This window comes from Siphateles boraxobius, unplaced genomic scaffold (genome assembly GCF_051911475.1).
Source record: "Siphateles boraxobius isolate OS27281-9 unplaced genomic scaffold, OSU_SipBor_1 7, whole genome shotgun sequence".
NCBI classification, from domain to species: domain Eukaryota; kingdom Metazoa; phylum Chordata; class Actinopteri; order Cypriniformes; family Leuciscidae; genus Siphateles; species Siphateles boraxobius.
In genome coordinates this window covers 33,152,759-33,171,343 of record NW_027509197.1, presented here as the reverse complement: position 1 = coordinate 33,171,343, position 18,585 = coordinate 33,152,759, and the positions used below count along the sequence as shown (strand labels likewise).

Sequence of the window (18,585 nt, the reverse complement as noted above, 5' to 3'; positions counted from 1 at the left end):
ATTTTCTTTTTTTTAAATAAAGTTTTAAATTATCATTTGTTATCCATTTTAATGTAAGGATAGCTGATTGCCCTATTACTCACATCATTGCAGGTAGCCCAACCCTTGATTTCCAGACCAAAGACCTTGTTGTTGTAGAAGGTGAAAAGATGCACCTACCTATTCCATTTAAGGCTGTGCCGTCACCTAAGATTACATGGCACAAAGATGGAAATGAACTGAAGGCTGATGACAGAACCTTCTTCAGAGCTGAGTACACATCCTGCCACCTGGAAATTCCAAGCTGCTTACACGCTGATGCTGGCCAGTACAAAGTTACCTTGGAGAACAGCAATGGTTCAGCAAGTGGAACACTCAATGTCAAAGTTATTGGTATGACTTTAAGTTCTGCTACTAGTTTGACTGCTTTATTGGAATATTTTAACTGTTAACAACTGATTATGCTAACATAAAAATGAAAATGCACCTTTACATTTTAAACTAATGCAATTGCTTTTTTTTTTTTGAACAAACGTTAGGTCTTCCTGGACCGTGTAAAGAAATTGTTGCAAGTGAAATTACCAGGAGCACCTGCAAGGTGTCCTGGGATCCTCCAGACTATGATGGTGGTAGCCCCGTTCTCCACTATGTGCTCCAACGCAGAGAAGCAGGCAGGAGAACCTACGTCAATGTTATGTCTGGAGAAAACAAAGTGAGCTGGCCAGTTAAGGATCTCATTCAAAATGGGGAGTATTACTTCCGTGTCAGAGCTGTCAACAAGATTGGTGGTGGTGAATTCATTGAGCTTCGTAATCCTGTAATTGCTGAAGATCAGAAGCGTAAGTAATGACATTCATTGAATGGATTTGGATGTACCTTTCATTTTACATTATATTTTTAATCAATTTTTGTCCATGAAATACAGAACGTCCTGATCCACCAGTCGATGTAGAAACACACAACCCAACTTCTGAGAGTGTGACCCTTACGTGGAAGCCTCCCATGTATGATGGTGGAAGCAAAATTATGGGTTACATTCTTGAGAAGATGATGAAAGGGGAAGATAATTTTCAGAGATGTAATGACTTCCTTGTGCCAGTGTTGTCCTATACGGTTAAGGGGTTGACGCAAGATAAACAATATCAGTTCCGTGTGCGTGCCGAAAATGCAGCTGGTGTCAGTGATCCATCACGCAGCTCACCTTTGATCAAAGCCTCAGATGCAGTTGGTATGAACTTAATCTTTTGTTACTTGTCAAATCATAAAGTTTTTTTCAAATGTGAAGTCCCTCTGATGCAAGCTATTGGTATATGTAAGCATTTTTTGTTATTCTGCTTCCAGATCGTCCAAAGGTATTCCTTAGCGGTAGTCTACAATCAGGCTTGTCTGTGAGACGAGGTGAAGAGATCCGATTGGATGCCAACATCTCTGGATTTCCTTACCCCCAAATTACATGGATGAGGAACAATTCAACCATTTGGCCAGAGCCACTGAAGAAGAGACCAGAAAGGCCCATTAAAAAGAAAAAAGAGAAAGAAAAAGAAAAGGAGGAAAAGAAAGAGGCAGATGCAGAAAAGGTGGAAGATAAAGAGGTGAAGGAGGAGGACAAAGCAAAGAAGGAAGAAGAAAAGAAGAAAGAAAAGGAGGTGGAGGTGGAGGAACCGGAGGAACCTGAGGAAGCTTACCACCCAAGCTTAAATGAACGTCTTACCATTGAATCCAAGAGGAAGGGTGAATCCTTAATTATTGTAACAGATACTATCAGAGGCGATCATGGTGTTTTCACCATAAAAGTGGAAAATGATCATGGTGTTGCTTCTGCCTCCTGTGAAGTTAATGTCCTTGGTGAGTTGAGATAATATTATAAAGATTTTATTTGTCGCTGTAATCTTTAATCAAAACATGATAATTTACTATTCATCTGAAGAAGATAAAGCATGACTTTCCTTTTTTTGCTGATGTCACTTACCCCACACAAGCTATTGGATAATGTAATCAATACTCAAATAGCTTTGCAAATCATTGTTCAAGTAAATTTATTTGGTCTGGTATACCACATTGGTTTGTTAACACATCAGTTGAAACCGACTTCAATAATGACACTTTACAAGAAACATATAAACCCTTTTCCAGCTTGAATATTTTGGGAAAAGAATGGAACGTTCATTTTTACACTTTCATATTTCAGATACTCCTGGACCTCCAGTCAATTTCGAATTCGAAGAGATAAGGAAGAACTCAATACTCTGTAAGTGGGATCCTCCTCTGGATGATGGTGGTTGTGAAGTCCTTAACTACATATTAGAGCGAAAAGATAACTCCAAGGCTGAGCTTGGATGGATGACTGTAACATCAATCCTTAGAGGTTGTAAATTTTTAGTGCCCAAACTTATTGAGGGCAAGGAGTACCTCTTCCGCGTCACTGCTGAGAACAAGTATGGTCCTGGAACCCCATTCATCTCCAAACCGGTCATTGCAAAGAATCCATTTGGTATTACGACTTTCCATTGTTTGTTTGATCACATAATTTGCATTATTTTTTTCACAGTTAATTTAACAGTTAAATATGCCTTTGTCAATTCAGATCCTCCAGAGGCACCGGAGAAACCTGAAATTAAGGATGTCACAGCCAGCAGTATGCGAGTTACCTGGATAGAACCCAATGACAATGGCAGCCCCATTGAGGGATATTGGGTAGAGAAACGAGAAATTAACAGCACACACTGGGCGAGAGTCAATCGCACCATGGTTCCTGATTTGGAAATAAATGTAGAGGGCCTTTTAGAGGGTCTGACATATATTTTCAGAGTCTGTGCGGAAAATGTAGCTGGACCTGGAAAGTTCAGTCCCCCGTCAGAACCAAAAACAGCACAGGCACAAATCAGTAAGTTTGTAACATTAAACTTGACTATATAAACCATGAAAATATCGGAATTATATTTAATATCAAATTAATATCAATTTAAAATGTAATATTTATTATATAACAATTGTTATTTCAGTGCCCCCGGGTCCACCAATTCCAAGAGTTGTTGACACCTCAGACTTTTCAATTGATGTTGAATGGGATCCTCCCGCAGACGATGGTGGTGCAGACATCTTTGGTTATCATGTTGACAAAGTTGTTGCTGGTACCAAGGACTGGTCACGAGCCACAGAGAGGCCATGGAAGAACCGCACATTTACAGTGTATGGGGTTAGAGAAAGCGCAAAATATATTGTCCGTGTTGTTGCTGTCAATTGTGCTGGTGAAGGACAACCAGGTTTTACAGATGCAGTAATTGTGAGAAACCCTGCAGGTATAAACATAATACTAATGTTAATTATCATAGGCTATTGTTTAATTGATAAGCAATTAAAATGTTCCAAGATAAACAGATAGCTTTATTTCTTTGCCAAAACAGAGGTTCCTGTCATCGAGCTTGATATCTCTGTGAAAAATGGCGTTGTCGTTAGAGCTGGAGAGATGCTGAGAATTCCAGCACATGTGACTGGTAGACCTTTTCCATTTTTGAAATGGACAAAGGATGATGGTGCATTAGAAAAAGATCGTATGGAGGTAGAAGAAGCTGGACCAATCAGCACTGTTGTCATTAAAACAACAAAGAGAAGTGATCATGGCAAATACCAAATCCAAGCAGCAAATCCAAGTGGTATTAAGTCTGCATGGACCAGGGTTGAAGTTATGGGTAAGAATTTTTAAATTTTAATATGGATTCAAAGTGTACACTCCTTTTCATTACAGCATGCATAACATACAGTTTGCAACATTTAAAATCTCTCTGCAGATGTTCCTGGACCAGTTCTTGACTTGAAACCTGTTGTGGTTACAAGAAAGCTAATGATGTTGAATTGGTCAGATCCTGATGATGATGGTGGTAGCGATGTGACAGGGTTTATCATTGAAAGGAGGGAACCAAAGATGCACACATGGAGACAACCCATTGAAACTCCTTCCTCCAAATGTGAGATTGTAGGTGTTATTGAGGGACAGGAGTACATTTTCCGTGTTGTGGCTAAGAACAAGTATGGATGTGGACCCCCAGTCGATCTCGGACCAATCCGTGCTGTGGATCCTCAAGGTAAACCTGACATACACAATGCTTTTACTCTTAGAACAACTCTCACCATTATGACTCTTCTTGTGTATTTATTGTCATATGTTTTTTGGATGCCAGGTCCACCAACTTCTCCTGAAAAGTTCCACTATACTGAGAGGACCAAGTCCTCTGTTACTATTGAATGGAGACCACCGCGTAATGATGGTGGTAGTCCAATCATTGGTTACATCATTGAGAAAAAGCGACAAGATGAACCAGCCTTTCAGCGTGTCAACCCAGAGCTGGTCACTGCTCAAATTTTGACAGTTGAAAACCTTGATGAGTTGCATATGTATGAGTTTCGTGCAAAGGCTGTCAATGCACTTGGTGAAAGTGAGCCTTCAATTACCATGACTGTTGTAATTCAGGATGATGAAGGTTTGTCTTATTCTAGTTTAACATCACTGTTGTTCAGCAGAGACATTTCATCTGTTTTTTTGATGACACACATTTCGTCTGTCTTTTGATAATTTTAGTGGCACCAAGTCTGCATATGCTGAAGCACTTCAAGGGTGATTTGATCCGAGTAAGGAAAAGCGAACCTATTGAGATGCCTGCTGAAGTCACAGGCCTACCAATGCCAAAGATTGAATGGCTGAAGGATGATGTTGTTATTGACACACCCTCTGAGAAACTCCTGATAGAAACCAAAGAGATTGACAGAGTGACATCACATACAAAACTCTCCATCCCTGGTGTTACAAGAATGGACAAGGGCACATACACTGTTAGTGCCTCAAATCGTTTGGGAACACTCAGTCATTCAATCACAGTGGAAGTGTTGGGTAAGTTATCCTATACTATACAACAAAAAGTATTGGACACTTGAACACTTCAGTTAAAACGTTTTTGGACAAAATGTCCAACCAAGTGGCATCATGCTGAGGTGATTGTTGTGGGTGTTTGTAGTGGACAAGTTCACACAGTTGTCCTAGTTGAATAGCCAAATGCGTAGTTCATCACATTAACTATGAAAATCATCGACTTATGTTTGACAACCAAAAGGTGCCTAATACCCTTGTCTTAATTTTTGTATTTAAAAAAAATAAATCTCTTATTTATAAAAAAAAATGTTGTTAAATGTTTTACTTGAAATGTATGCTTTTTATATGATTCAATGGCAAGCAGTATGTCATGGCTTAAGTGTCCAAAGTGTGTTTATTTCGCATAATCCTCAATGATTTATAATTAACTCGTTTTTCATAGATCGGCCAACACCACCAAGGAATATTGCTGTTTCAAATATTAAATCTGAGTCTTGCAACCTTACCTGGGATGCCCCATTGGATATTGGTGGCAGTGAACTTACCAACTACATTGTTGAGATGAAAGACCTTAATGTTGAAGATCCTGAAAAGGCTGAGTGGGTGCAGGTTACTAACTCCATTATTGAGAAGCGATATGGGGTAAGCAAACAATTGTTTCATATAATTTTTTGTAGGTAGTTATTCAAAATGTGTCAAACAAGAGTATTGTTGATATAAGACACATAGAATGGGAAAATTTGCTGAAATAATGATATCATCTTGTTTAAAGGCTATATACATTTTTAATGTTTCTTTGCAGGTATGGAACCTGGCAACTGGTGGCAACTATAAATTTAGGGTCAAAGCTGAGAATAAGTATGGAATAAGTGAGGCCTGTGAAACGGAAGAAGTTCAGATTAGGGATCCTTTCGCTCTGCCTGGCCCACCTGAGAAGGTCACTATCGCGGAGCGCTCTAAGACCCATATGGTACTGACATGGGAACCACCTAGTGACAGTGGTGGTTCTATGATTACTGGATACTGGCTTGAGAAGCGTGAAAAGGGAACTTCCTATTGGTCTCGTGTAAATAAGATACTGGTGTCAAAACGTGGGATGAAAGGTTGGGAATACCAGGTTACCCGTCTCATAGAGGGAACGGAGTATGAATTCCGTGCAATGGCTTGCAATTCTGCTGGTATTGGACCACCTAGTGCCATTTCTGAATCTGCCATTGCTGATGATCCATTGAGTAAGAACATGAATTAAATACATTTTTATTTTGGATAGATTTTGATGAATGTTGTTTTTATATTTCATGTATATTTCATGTTTGTTTGTTTGTTTTGTGTGTGTGTGTGTGTGTGTGTGTGTGTGTGTGTGTGTGTGTTTACAGCTCCACCCAGCATGCCAGCAGCTCCTGAGATTGCTGACAAAACCAAGCATAGTGTCACCCTTGCGTGGACCCCACCAGCTAAAGATGGTGGTCGCCCCATCAAAGGTTACATCATTGAGATCCAGGATGAAGGAACTTCTGAGTGGGCCAGGATTAATGATGCTGAAAATCTGCATCCTTCTACTGTGTTCACAATTCCAAACCTCCCAGAACTTAAGAAATACAGATTCAGAATCATTGCAGTCAATGAAATTGGCGAGTCTGAACCAAGCCCCAGAACCACTGAAGTTCGCATAGAGGACATTCAAAGTAAAGTCTTTTGTACTGAAATACAAATTAACTTCCTCAAGAGTCACACTATTTATTTTTGCACGACCTTATGCATTCTCTTAATTCCACAGCTGGACCAAAGATCTTCATGGATATCAGTGCTCATGATCTTCTGTGTATCCGTGCTGGATCTCCATTTAAGATTCCAGCTACCATCACAGGACGTCCTGTTCCCAAAGTTACATGGGAGTTTGATGGCAAAGCAAAGACAGAAAAGAAGGATCGTCTTCATATCTTACCAGTGGATTCACAGGTAATACTTTTTCTCTAATATTAGACACAAATACTATTTTCTTCTGAATCTAAAACATATGTTTATTGGTGGTTTTCTTGGGGATTAGGTTGAATCAACTGACACTACCTCAGTTATTACAATTCCTGTGAGTTTGAGAAGCCATTCTGGCAGGTACACAATTACAGCAAAGAACAAATCAGGACAGAAGCATGTCAACGTCAGAGTAAATGTGCTTGGTGAGTTTGCTACTTATATTTTAATTAATTTAAAAAATAACATTGTGCTATGAAGTAAATTTATATATTTTTTCCAGATGTTCCTGGAGCACCCAAAGAGCTCAAAGTTACTGATGTCACCAGAACCACAATGAGACTCATTTGGAAGCTGCCAGACAATGATGGTGGTGAAAGAATCAAAAGTTATTTTATTGAGAAGAAGGCTGTCAATGGAAAGGCTTGGACAATTGCCAACGCTACTTGTGGCAGCATGGCCTTTGTCGTGCCCAACCTCCTTGAGGGACAGGACTACTTATTCCGTGTTCGTGCTGAGAATCGCCTTGGCTTTGGACCATTTACCGAGACCACAGAACCTGTTAGGGCAAGGGATCCTATCTGTAAGTTGGTTACCCCAGTATTTTGAAAAGCATTGCATGCCTCTAAATTGTTAAAATTAATTTCTGATTAATCTTATTTTCTTTTAATGTCAAGATCCTCCTGATCCTCCAACCAAGGTGAAAATTAACCTTGTTACAAAGAACACTGTAACCCTGACATGGGTTCCTCCTAAGAACGATGGTGGAGCACCAGTAAAGCATTACATCATTGAGAGGTTGAGCTGGGATACCAGTGGTCCACAGAAAGAGACTTGGAAACAATGCAACAAGAGAGATGTTGAAGAGACTACCTTCATCATTGAAGACCTTAAAGAAGGTGGCGAATATGAGTTCCGTGTTAAAGCTGTAAATGAAGCTGGTGCAAGCAGACCCTCTGTTACTGCCGGTCCAATTGTCATTAAGGACCAGACATGTGAGTTGAAGATCATGTAATTTTTGAGCAACTTTCTTGAAATATGACACTTAGTTATCTGCTAACATTTCTTTTAAATCTTTTTTAGGTGCTCCAAGTATTGATCTCAGAGAGACTTTAGAAGGTGCAGAAGGATATGATGTCAACATTGTTGCAAGGATACAAGGCTGCCCATTCCCATCTCTTGTCTGGCACAAGGCTCCTCAGGACAAGCCTGATGACATAGCTGCTGTACAGTATGACAAACATGTCAATAAACTTGTTTCTGATGAGAAATGCACCCTGTTAATTCAGCAGTCAAAGAGAGGTGACAGCGCAGTATATACTCTGACAGCCACCAACAGTTTGGGCACAGCCACCAAGAGCATCAAGCTTAGCATTTTGGGTAAGTCCTTGAATTCCATGATTTCATTTCTCCTAATTTGAAATGATTCATCCATTTGAAAGATACAAATTTATAATATTTTATTCTTGTGTCCTTAGGACGTCCTGGTGTACCTGTAGGACCAATTAAGATTGGGGAGATTTTCGCTGAAAGGATTGGTCTCTCCTGGAATTCACCCACAGATGATGGCGGTTCCAAGATTACAAACTATGTCGTTGAAAAGCGTGAGGAAAACAGAAAAACATGGGTCCATGTCTCAAGTGATCCAAAGGAATGCCAATACACAGTACAAAGGCTAACAGAGGGCCATGAGTATGAGTTCCGTGTTATGGCTCAGAATAAATATGGAATTGGACCACCCTTGTACAGTGAACCTGAGAAAGCACGAAACCTCTTTAGTAAGTTTCATACACTTGGAATCTCTAAGTCCAGTAGTTTTCAAACTTTTTGAATCCCATGACCTCCAAATATGATGATCCCCTAGCGAGGGACCACCTTACTGAAATATGTAGATGTATAAGGACCCATTTATACTGTGTGAGAAAAATGTTAAGCTTGACATAATTCAAATTTAACAATTGGCTTTTATATTGTCATTATACTAAAGGAGAATATTCAAATATTATCTGGAACATTTTTACTATGTATTAATTTGTCAGTGTATGTTGATGTCTAGTGACAGTCTACCCATAGTTAGAGTAATATTATATGTATTTCTTTTTTTGTATAACTGTTAAAAAGTAAAAGTAAGATGAATTATCTCATGATTTTTGGTTATCGATTTCCAGTCTTTTGAAAACAGAATGAAACAATGGCATTGTAAAATTCAGTAAAAGCTATAATGGTTTTAAATGTATTAAATATACTATTCAAACTTGGATCCTTGCAAAAATAAATGTATTGTTTAAATTCAATGAAATACTTATTTTACTCCATTCTTCCCTTAATAGCTGTGCCTGGCCAATGTGAGAAGCCAACTGTTACAGATGTTTCAGTTGAATCTATGACCGTCAACTGGGATGAGCCAGAATATGATGGTGGCTCTCCAGTAACTGGCTATTGGTTAGAGCGTAAGGAAACTACAGGAAAGCGTTGGACAAGAGTAAATCGCGAACCTATCAGAATCAGGACTCTAGGAGTTTCCCATATTGTAACAGGCCTTATGGAGGGTGCTATCTACCAGTTCCGTGTTATTGCAATTAATGCAGCTGGATGCGGCCCTCCTAGTGTTCCTTCTGATCCTGTTCCATGTAGAGACCCCATAGGTATGTTAGGAAGTTCTTGTTGTCTTCCTTTTTTTTACTCGTGTACTTTTGTATTTTGGTGGCCCTTTCATTTTTTCTAATTCATGCATCTATTATACGTTTGTATTTTTTTTAACAGCACCTCCAGGACCTCCAACACCAAAAGTAACAGACTGTACCAAGTCAACTGTTGATCTTGAATGGATTCCTCCACTTATTGATGGTGGATCTAAGATCACAGGCTATTTTGTGGAGTACAAAGAAGAAGGGCAAGAGGAATGGGAGAAGGTGTGTGTACACACACACACACACACACACACACACACACACACACACACACACACACACACACACACACACACACACACACACACACACACACACACACACACACACACACACAGACACACACAGACACAGACACACACACACAGACACACACACACACACACACACACACACACACATATATATATATAATTTACTTTTTTTTATCTTAGGTTAAAGACAAGGAAATCAGAGGCACCAAGTTTGTTGTTCCTGGACTTAAAGAGCTTGGACTCTACAGATTTAGAGTGAGAGCTGTAAATTTTGCAGGTGTGGGAGAACCTGGTGAGGTTTCTGATGTGATTGAAGTCAAGGACAGGACAAGTAAGCATTAGTTCAGATTTTAGATTTCTCTCCTGTCTTTTTTCTGTCTTCTGTGTTCTGTATTTATTTATTTATTTATTTTATATTAACCATATATTTTAGTTCCCCCCGAAGTAGACCTGGATGCAACTGTCAAGGAAAAGATTGTTGTTCATGCTGGTGGGGTAATCCGCATCCTGGCCTATGTGTCAGGAAAGCCTGCTCCAGAGATTATTTGGAATAGAGACATTGGTGATTTACCGAAGGAGGCTGCTGTTGAGACCACTTCTATAAGTTCAGCTTTGGTTATCAAAAGTTGCAGGAGACAACACCAAGGCATTTATACGCTGACTGCTAAGAATGCAGGTGGAGAGAGGAAGAAAGCAGTTATTGTTGAAGTATTGGGTGAGTGTTTTTATTTATATATATATATATATATATATATATATATATATATATATATATATATATATATATATATAATTCTGAAATGATTTCAATAAACTAATGAACACTGCTTGTTTTTTCTCTTCACAGATGTCCCTGGCCCAGTGGGTCAGCCTTTCTCTGGTGAGAATCTCACCAATGACTCTTGTAAGTTGACATGGTACTCTCCTGAAGATGATGGTGGCTCAGCTATCACCAACTATATAATTGAGAAGAGAGAAGCTGATCGCAGAGGCTGGACATCAGTGACATATACTGTCACAAGACATAATGCTGTTGTCCAGGGTCTTATTGATGGCAAGGGTTACTTCTTCAGAATTGCAGCTGAAAATATTATTGGAATGGGTCCCTTCACTGAGACTTCAGCTCCAGTCGTCATCAAGGATCCACTCTGTAAGCCTTGTTTTTGTTAGTTTGTATCAGTGTTTTGTATTTTTTACTGTTTTTGTTTTTTGTTGTTTTTACATGTCATTACTTTTAATTACTCGTATGATGTCTCACACATTTCTCACACAACATCTTCAGCTGTACCTGAGCGTCCAGAGGATCTTGAGGTTACAGCCATCACAAATGATTCAATCAGCGTCGCATGGAGGCCTCCAAAGTATGATGGAGGTTCAGACATTACAAGCTATGTTCTTGAAGTTCGTCTTATTGGACAGGACAATTTCAGGATTATTGCCACAGAGGATAAACTTTTGGACCGTAAATTCACACATGTTGGTCTTAAAGAAGGTTATTCTTATGAATTCCGAGTTAGTGCTGTCAATCAAATCGGTCAAGGCAAACCATCATTCAGCACCAAACCAGTTACATGCAAAAAAGAGTTTGGTAAGTAATTGAAGTGATGCACTGAAGTGATTTAAAAAAAAAAAAATTCTATTGACTTTGATTTATTGTATACTATACTCTTTACTAGAACCACCAAACCTTGATCTTGAGTTCCGTGACAAGCTTGTTGTTCGCGTTGGGGAAACTTGCACTCTTCAAAGCCAATACACAGGCAAACCAGCACCAACAATTAAATGGTTCAAAAATGATGAGGAGCTTCAGGCAAATGAAGAAATCGCTCTTACCAGCACAAAGAATAAATTATTCTTGACTATTGCAAAAGCAAAACGTGATCACAGTGGAAAATACACTGTAGTTCTGGAGAACTCCATTGGCTCACGCAAGGGCATATGTACTGTTACTGTTGTTGGTAAGCTAATGTCTACTTTTTGTCAACTAGATATTATATTTTTATATATATTATTTTCTTATCTTACAATTATTTCTTTGCAAACTTAATGATGAATCTTGTTTTATGCATTTTTCAGACCGTCCACAACCTCCAGAGGGTCCTGTTGTCTTTGATGAGATTTACAGGAATTATATGCTCATTTCTTGGAAGCCCCCATTGGATGATGGTGGAGCTGCTATTTCTAACTACACTGTTGAAAAGAGAGACACCAACAGGGATTTATGGATGCCTGTTACAGAATCTTGCACAAGAACATCATGCCGAGTTCCAAAACTAATTGAAGGAAGAGAGTACATCATTAGAATTTGTGCTCAAAATATTCATGGTATTAGTGATCCATTGCTATCTGCTGAAACAAAAGCAAAGGATATTTTCAGTAAGTAACAGATTCTGCAGTATAATATAATAGTCAATAAATTATTTTAACAATAATCTTTTAATGAATGGTCTAGAATTTTACTCATGTTCTCAAATTTCAAACACCTGCAGAGGTTCCAGATGCACCACAGGCACCTGCAATAAAAGAAATCTATAAAGATACAGCTTTGATTTCATGGCTCCAGCCAGCTGATGGTGGCAAACCAATCACAAACTACATTGTTGAAAGAAAGGAGACCAAGGCCAATATGTGGACTAGAGCTGGAAAAGACCGCATATACCCCAACACAGAATATTGGGTTCCTGATCTTCTCAAGGGATGTGAATATGAATTCCGTGTCATGGCAGAGAATGTGATTGGTGTTGGTGACCCCAGTCCACCTTCAAAGCCCATCTATGCCAAAGATCCTATTGGTATGTATCCAAAGATGTTTTAAATGAAAAAAATACAATTAACTATTGAAAAAAAAAAGAAAAAAAAAAGGTTTAAACAAAGTAATTATTTAAACAAAAATAATTACACCCACCCTCTACCCTTTTCATGATTTTCTTGTCACAGTGATTCCAAGCCCACCTGTACTTCCAGTAGCAATTGACAAGACAAAAGAGTCTGTCACTCTTTCTTGGCAGCCACCAAAAGACTGTGGCAGAGGCAAAATCTTTGGCTATCTCCTTGAATATCAGAAAGCTGGTGATGAGGAATGGCTTCAAGTTAATCAGACACCTGACTCCTGCCAGGGCACTGTATTCAAGGTTATCAACCTTGAGGATGGTGCACTTTACAGATTTAGAGTGAAGGCAGTGAATGCTGCTGGCGAATCTGAGCCTGAATATGTACCAGAGCCTGTTCGAGCACAAGACAGACTTGGTAATTTATGCGTATTTGGATATTTATTATATTAGTTATTAATTATGCATGTTATTGCAATTAAGAAAATATGTGTAACAATATTAAATGCTATTTTCGTTTTGTTTTTGTCTATAGAGCCCCCAGAACTTCAACTGGATTTGGGCATGCCTCGTGAACTCAAAGCAATGGCCGGAACCCATATTACTATTATTGCTGGAATCAAAGGAATGCCTTTCCCCAAAGTCACATGGAAGAAAAATGAATTAGATGTTCCTACAAGATCAGAGATTGAAACATCTGGAACAGCAACCAAACTAGAGATGCGTTATTGCACCCGTGCAGACTGTGGCGATTACACACTTACTATTGAAAATTCAGCTGGATCAAAGGCAGCCACATGCACCGTGCTTGTTCTTGGTAATTTTTTTTATATTACAAAGACTATGAAAAATCAGCAATTGTACAATTTTAAATAATTTATAACAAATAGAACATGAAAATAAATGTAAATGAAAAATACTAGGGGTGTGACAATACACCTAGCTCATGAGACAAGACTACATGATATTGGGCTCACGAGAGCGGTTCAAGATGATATTTTAACACTATTTTTAAGAAATCTTCAATATCGAAATATATGACCTGGAGAAATAGACTATTTTTCGACTGAGTCACAAAATGCAAAACAATGCAGGTGTATTTTTAAGACTTTTGACTATTAACTATTTAAATACTATTTCTAATTTATGAGTAGGAGTTATCCTATGCAATAAAAGACAACATAAGCACTGTAGAAGGTTTTGCCACAAACTTAACACCATCATGCTGATATCGTGAGACAGCTTTACACCTCAACAAGGAATATCGTCACTTTTTAATATAGCAAGATCTTGTGACTCGTCAAACACCTAAAACATACCATTCTTTTCAGGCAAAGAGTTAAGTTGTTGTTTTATTTGTTTGTTTTTGTAGACAAGCCTGAAGCAGTTCAGAATCTCAGGGTATCTGATGTCAGATGTGATTCTGCCCAGCTGTCTTGGAAAGATCCTGAAGATAATGGTGGTGCACGCATCACTAACTTTGTTGTTGAGAAAAAGGATGCAGCATCTGCACAATGGGTGCCAGTGTGTTCATCATCCAAAAAACGAAGCATGATGGCTAAGCATTTGATTGAGGGAACATCATACATGTTCCGTGTGGCGGCTGAAAATCAGTTTGGAAGAAGCGAATTTGTTGAGACAACAAAAGCTATCAAAGCAATGAATCCCCTGTGTAAGTATGGCCTTAGAAATTTCTCCACTTTGAGGCTTATTTAATGTTCATTTTAAAAACAATTTCCATAATGTATAACATAAAAAATATATATATAATAAACTAAAATTTGTTTTCATATTTCATATTTCAGTTCCTCCTGGTCCACCAAAAGACCTGCATCATGTAGATGCTGATAAAACCGAGGTATGGCTCCAGTGGAATTGGCCTGATCGCACGGGAGGAAGTGACATCACAGGTTTCTTGGTTGAGTACCAAGAAGAAGGTGAAAGGGATTGGATCATTTTTAAGACTGTCAGCATTCCTGAGTGCCATGTGACTGGACTGGAAGAAGGAAAGACGTACAGGTTCCGTGTTAAGACAGAGAATGCAATTGGTCTTAGTAGACCAGATACCACTGTGCCAGTACTTTGCCAGGAAAAACTAGGTAGACACTAGTTTTAATGTCATGTATGAATATTTAAAGATTTTTTTTTTTCAATATGTATTATTAAAATTTGTATTCTTCTACTGTCTTTGTAGTACCACCCATTGTTGAGGTTGATGTGAAATTGATTGAGGGAATCATTGTGAAAGCTGGAAGCACTATTAGGATGCCTGCCATTATGAGAGGCCTTCCGGTTCCCACTGCCAAATGGGTCATTGATGGAGAGGAAATCAAGAGTGAAGGCAATATCAAAATCGACACAGACAACTTCTCCACTGTTCTGAGCATTGCTGATTGCACAAGAAATCACACCGGAATCTATATTCTCACAGTGTCTAACTCAGCAGGAAGTAAGACTGTTTCTCTGAATGTCACAGTCCTTGATGTGCCATCTGCCCCGATAGGTCCTGTTAATATCCTTGAAGTTACTCCTGAATCCATGGTCATTGACTGGCGTCCTCCCAAAGAGGATGGTGGAAGCCCTGTCATGAACTATATTGTTGAGAAGAGGGAATCAAATAAGGAAACTTGGGGAGGAGTAAGTTCTGGCAGCACTTCCACAAGGCTCAAGATTTCTCGCCTGCAGCAAGGAGTTGAGTATGTTGTGAGAATTCGCGCTGAAAATAAAATGGGAATTGGCGCAGCTCTTGAAAGTGCACCAACTGTAGCCCGGCACCAGTTTGAGCCCCCTGGCCATCCTGGAAAACCAGTTGCATCTGATATATCTGAAGATGCACTCACACTTGGATGGACAATGCCACTGTTTGATGGTGGTAGTCCAATCAGTGGTTACATTGTTGAGCGAAGACATAAAGGAGGCAAATGGATTAGAGTGAATAAAACACCCTGCAAGGACCTTAGATATAGAGTGCTTGGGCTTTTTGAAAGTATTGAATATGAGTTCAGAGTATTTGCAGAAAATATTGCTGGATTTAGTGGACCTTCACCTATCTCAGATCCTGCCAGGCCTTGCAGACCAATTACTGTTCCAGGACCTCCAGTTAACCCTAAGATAAAGGACTACAGTTGTACACATGCTGACTTAGTCTGGATCAGACCCACAAGAGACGGAGGCAGTCCAGTCTTAGGATATATTGTTGAATGCCATAAAGAAGGTGCTGAGTGGGAGAAAGTCAATAAGGATGATCTGATTAAGCAGTGTGCTTATAGAGTAAAAGGACTGACAGAGGACACAGAATACAGGTTCCGTGTTAAAGCTGTTAACATGATTGGAGAAGGTGAGACTAGGGAAATCCCAGAGTCAGTTATTGCTAAGGATATTGTCATTCCTCCCGAGATTGAGATGGATGCCACATGCCGTGACCGTATGACTGTCCGTGTTGGACATAACATTAATGTTGTAGCATATGTAAAAGCAAGACCTGATCCAGAAATCACTTGGAGCAAAGGTGAAAGTATTTTGGAAAGGGGCAAGCGTACCACTCTGATAAACAACTTCCCAGTAGTGCAAATGCGTATCAAGGAAGCAACCAGAGCAGATCATGGAAAGTATATACTCAAAGCTGCTAATGAAGCTGGAGAGGCCTCAGCTACTATTACTGTAAATGTTCTGGATAGACCTGGGCACTGCCAGAATCTTAAGCTGACATATGTAACTAAAAACTCTTGCATGGTGTCCTGGGATGCTCCTGAGGATAATGGAGGCACTGAGATAACAAATTACATTGTGGAATGTCGGGAGCCAAGTATACGAGCCTGGTCAATGATATCATCTGACTGTACAAATCGTATGGTAAAGGCAAAACTCATGGAAAATCATGAATATTTATTCCGTGTGTCTGCTGAAAACAAGTGTGGTCCTGGACCAGCAACAGAAACCAAAACTCCTATCCTTGCAATCGACCCACTTCAGAAGCCAGGTGAGCCAGAGAACTTCCATGTCAGTGATATCGGTAAGAACTATGTTTTCCTTAAATGGAGAAAACCCGATTACGACGGTGGCAGTTCTAACCTGGGCTACCATTTGGAGAGAAAAGCAAAGGATGCTGAAGAGTGGGAAAAGGTACATGAGGGAGTCCTAAAAGAGACATTCTTAATGGTAGACAAATGTGTTGAGAACCACACCTATCAGTTTAGAGTCCAGTCAACAAATGATGGAGGTGAAAGCGCCTGGGTTAAGACATCTGATATTTTTGTCAAAGAAGAAGTTCAGAAACCAGTTCTTGACCTGAAATTTGTTGGTACTATTGTGGTCAAAGCAGGTGAATCAGTAAGACTTGAAGCTGGACTTAGAGGAAAACCACAGCCTGAGGTTACATGGGTGAAGGACAAGGCTACAGGCGATAACCCAAGGCTCAGTATTGACACTGGATACGATTACTCAAAATTCCTCCTTACTAAAACCAAACGTAGTGATACTGGAAAATATGTGGTCACTGCTACAAACTCAGCAGGATCATTCACAGCATATGCTAATGTTACAGTTTTGGATATACCAGGACCTGTCAGAGATATTAAGATTTCTGGCATCTCCACAGACAAGTGCAGAGTTGTATGGGATCCTCCAGAGGATGATGGTGGTTGTGAGGTGGACAGCTATATTCTAGAAAAATGTGAGACGAGAAGAATGGTTTGGTCCACTTATTCTGCCTCTGTCGTCACGAACTACTGTAATGTAACACGCCTTGTTGAGGGAAATGAGTACATATTCAGGGTCAGAGCAGAAAATAAAATGGGGACTGGGCCACCAATGGAGAGTAGGCCTATTATTGCTAAGACACAATTCAACAGGCCTGGTCCACCTGACACACCTGAGGTAACCAAAATTGGTAAAGATGAGATGACTGTGGTATGGGCTCCTCCTGAGAATGATGGTGGAAAGTCTATCACTGGTTACATTTTGGAGAGAAAAGAAAAGCGGGCTGTTCGATGGGTTCCTGTCACAAAGAGCCCTATCTCTGAGAGACGCATGAAGGTCACCAATCTGATCCCTAACCACGATTATCAATTCCGTGTCAAAGCTGAAAATGAAGTAGGATTGGGAGAACCAAGCAAAGCATCCAGGCCCGTCACTGCAAAAGATCCAATTGGTATGTAAAGTCTGTAGTATATCTATTCTTCTGAGATTGTATAATGTTTTTTTTCCTCCTAAGGATGTATTTAATTGTATCTTAAACTAAGCTGACATTTTTTGTAATATTTAGAGCCCCCTGGTCCTCCTGGCAGCCTTAAAGTAGTTGATAGCACAAAGACATCGATTACACTTAGCTGGGCGAAACCTGTGTATGATGGTGGTGCTCCAATTATTGGATATCTGGTTGAAATGAGGGATAAGGTGCAAATGGAAGGTGAACTACAGAGAGATCCTGAGGAAGGCTGGAAGAAATGTAATACTTCTGGACAACTTGTCCTAACTGAATTTACAATTATTAAATTGGATGAGAGACAGGAATATGAATTTCGAGTGTCCGCTCAAAACCAAGTTGGCATGGGCTGTCCCGCAAACCTCAAGGATGCTGTATCACCAAAGGAGATCAATGGTAAGTCTTTGTTTTAAAGTGTCACTGATATGATTCCCCTTGAAATTCAGTATACTTATTCAGTCTTGTTCCTTCACAACAGAACCTCCAGAGATTGATCTTGATGCCAGTCTAAGAAAAGGTCTTAGCGTTAGAGCTGGATGTCCTATCAGACTTTTTGCAACAATTAGAGGAAGACCAGCACCTAAAGTGACTTGGAAGCGCATTGGTGTTGACAATGTCATTAGAAGGGGCCATGTGGATCAGATTGATACAATGACCTTTCTTGTGATTCCTGAGTGTTCACGTGAAGACTCTGGCAAATATTCTTTGACTCTTTCAAATGCCTCTGGAGAAAAGGCTGTATTTGTTCGTGTAAAAGTGTTAGGTAAACTTACATTTGCATAAAATGCATTTTAAA

At 39.5% G+C, this 18,585-nt stretch overlaps 1 protein-coding gene across 1 annotated transcript in view; it reads left to right on the top strand.

Moving 5' to 3' along the window:
• The window catches only part of ttn.2 (titin, tandem duplicate 2), a 162,185-nt gene that overhangs the window by 88,560 nt on the left and 55,040 nt on the right, over positions 1–18,585 (top strand). The window contains exons 149-184 of the mRNA XM_077215908.1: positions 94–372; positions 519–818; positions 905–1,207; positions 1,321–1,824; positions 2,168–2,470; positions 2,564–2,863; positions 2,982–3,278; positions 3,384–3,668; positions 3,768–4,061; positions 4,158–4,457; positions 4,556–4,864; positions 5,286–5,485; positions 5,646–6,075; positions 6,220–6,528; positions 6,621–6,802; positions 6,891–7,020; positions 7,098–7,397; positions 7,492–7,809; positions 7,898–8,194; positions 8,293–8,592; positions 9,145–9,459; positions 9,578–9,726; positions 9,939–10,089; positions 10,192–10,473; positions 10,606–10,908; positions 11,041–11,346; positions 11,435–11,716; positions 11,835–12,134; positions 12,248–12,550; positions 12,696–13,004; positions 13,122–13,403; positions 13,959–14,258; positions 14,392–14,685; positions 14,781–17,735; positions 17,850–18,185; positions 18,268–18,552. Coding sequence (XP_077072023.1) covers positions 94–372; positions 519–818; positions 905–1,207; positions 1,321–1,824; positions 2,168–2,470; positions 2,564–2,863; positions 2,982–3,278; positions 3,384–3,668; positions 3,768–4,061; positions 4,158–4,457; positions 4,556–4,864; positions 5,286–5,485; positions 5,646–6,075; positions 6,220–6,528; positions 6,621–6,802; positions 6,891–7,020; positions 7,098–7,397; positions 7,492–7,809; positions 7,898–8,194; positions 8,293–8,592; positions 9,145–9,459; positions 9,578–9,726; positions 9,939–10,089; positions 10,192–10,473; positions 10,606–10,908; positions 11,041–11,346; positions 11,435–11,716; positions 11,835–12,134; positions 12,248–12,550; positions 12,696–13,004; positions 13,122–13,403; positions 13,959–14,258; positions 14,392–14,685; positions 14,781–17,735; positions 17,850–18,185; positions 18,268–18,552 — 13,092 coding nt within the window. The remainder of the gene's footprint in view (positions 1–93; positions 373–518; positions 819–904; positions 1,208–1,320; positions 1,825–2,167; positions 2,471–2,563; positions 2,864–2,981; positions 3,279–3,383; positions 3,669–3,767; positions 4,062–4,157; positions 4,458–4,555; positions 4,865–5,285; positions 5,486–5,645; positions 6,076–6,219; positions 6,529–6,620; positions 6,803–6,890; positions 7,021–7,097; positions 7,398–7,491; positions 7,810–7,897; positions 8,195–8,292; positions 8,593–9,144; positions 9,460–9,577; positions 9,727–9,938; positions 10,090–10,191; positions 10,474–10,605; positions 10,909–11,040; positions 11,347–11,434; positions 11,717–11,834; positions 12,135–12,247; positions 12,551–12,695; positions 13,005–13,121; positions 13,404–13,958; positions 14,259–14,391; positions 14,686–14,780; positions 17,736–17,849; positions 18,186–18,267; positions 18,553–18,585) is intronic.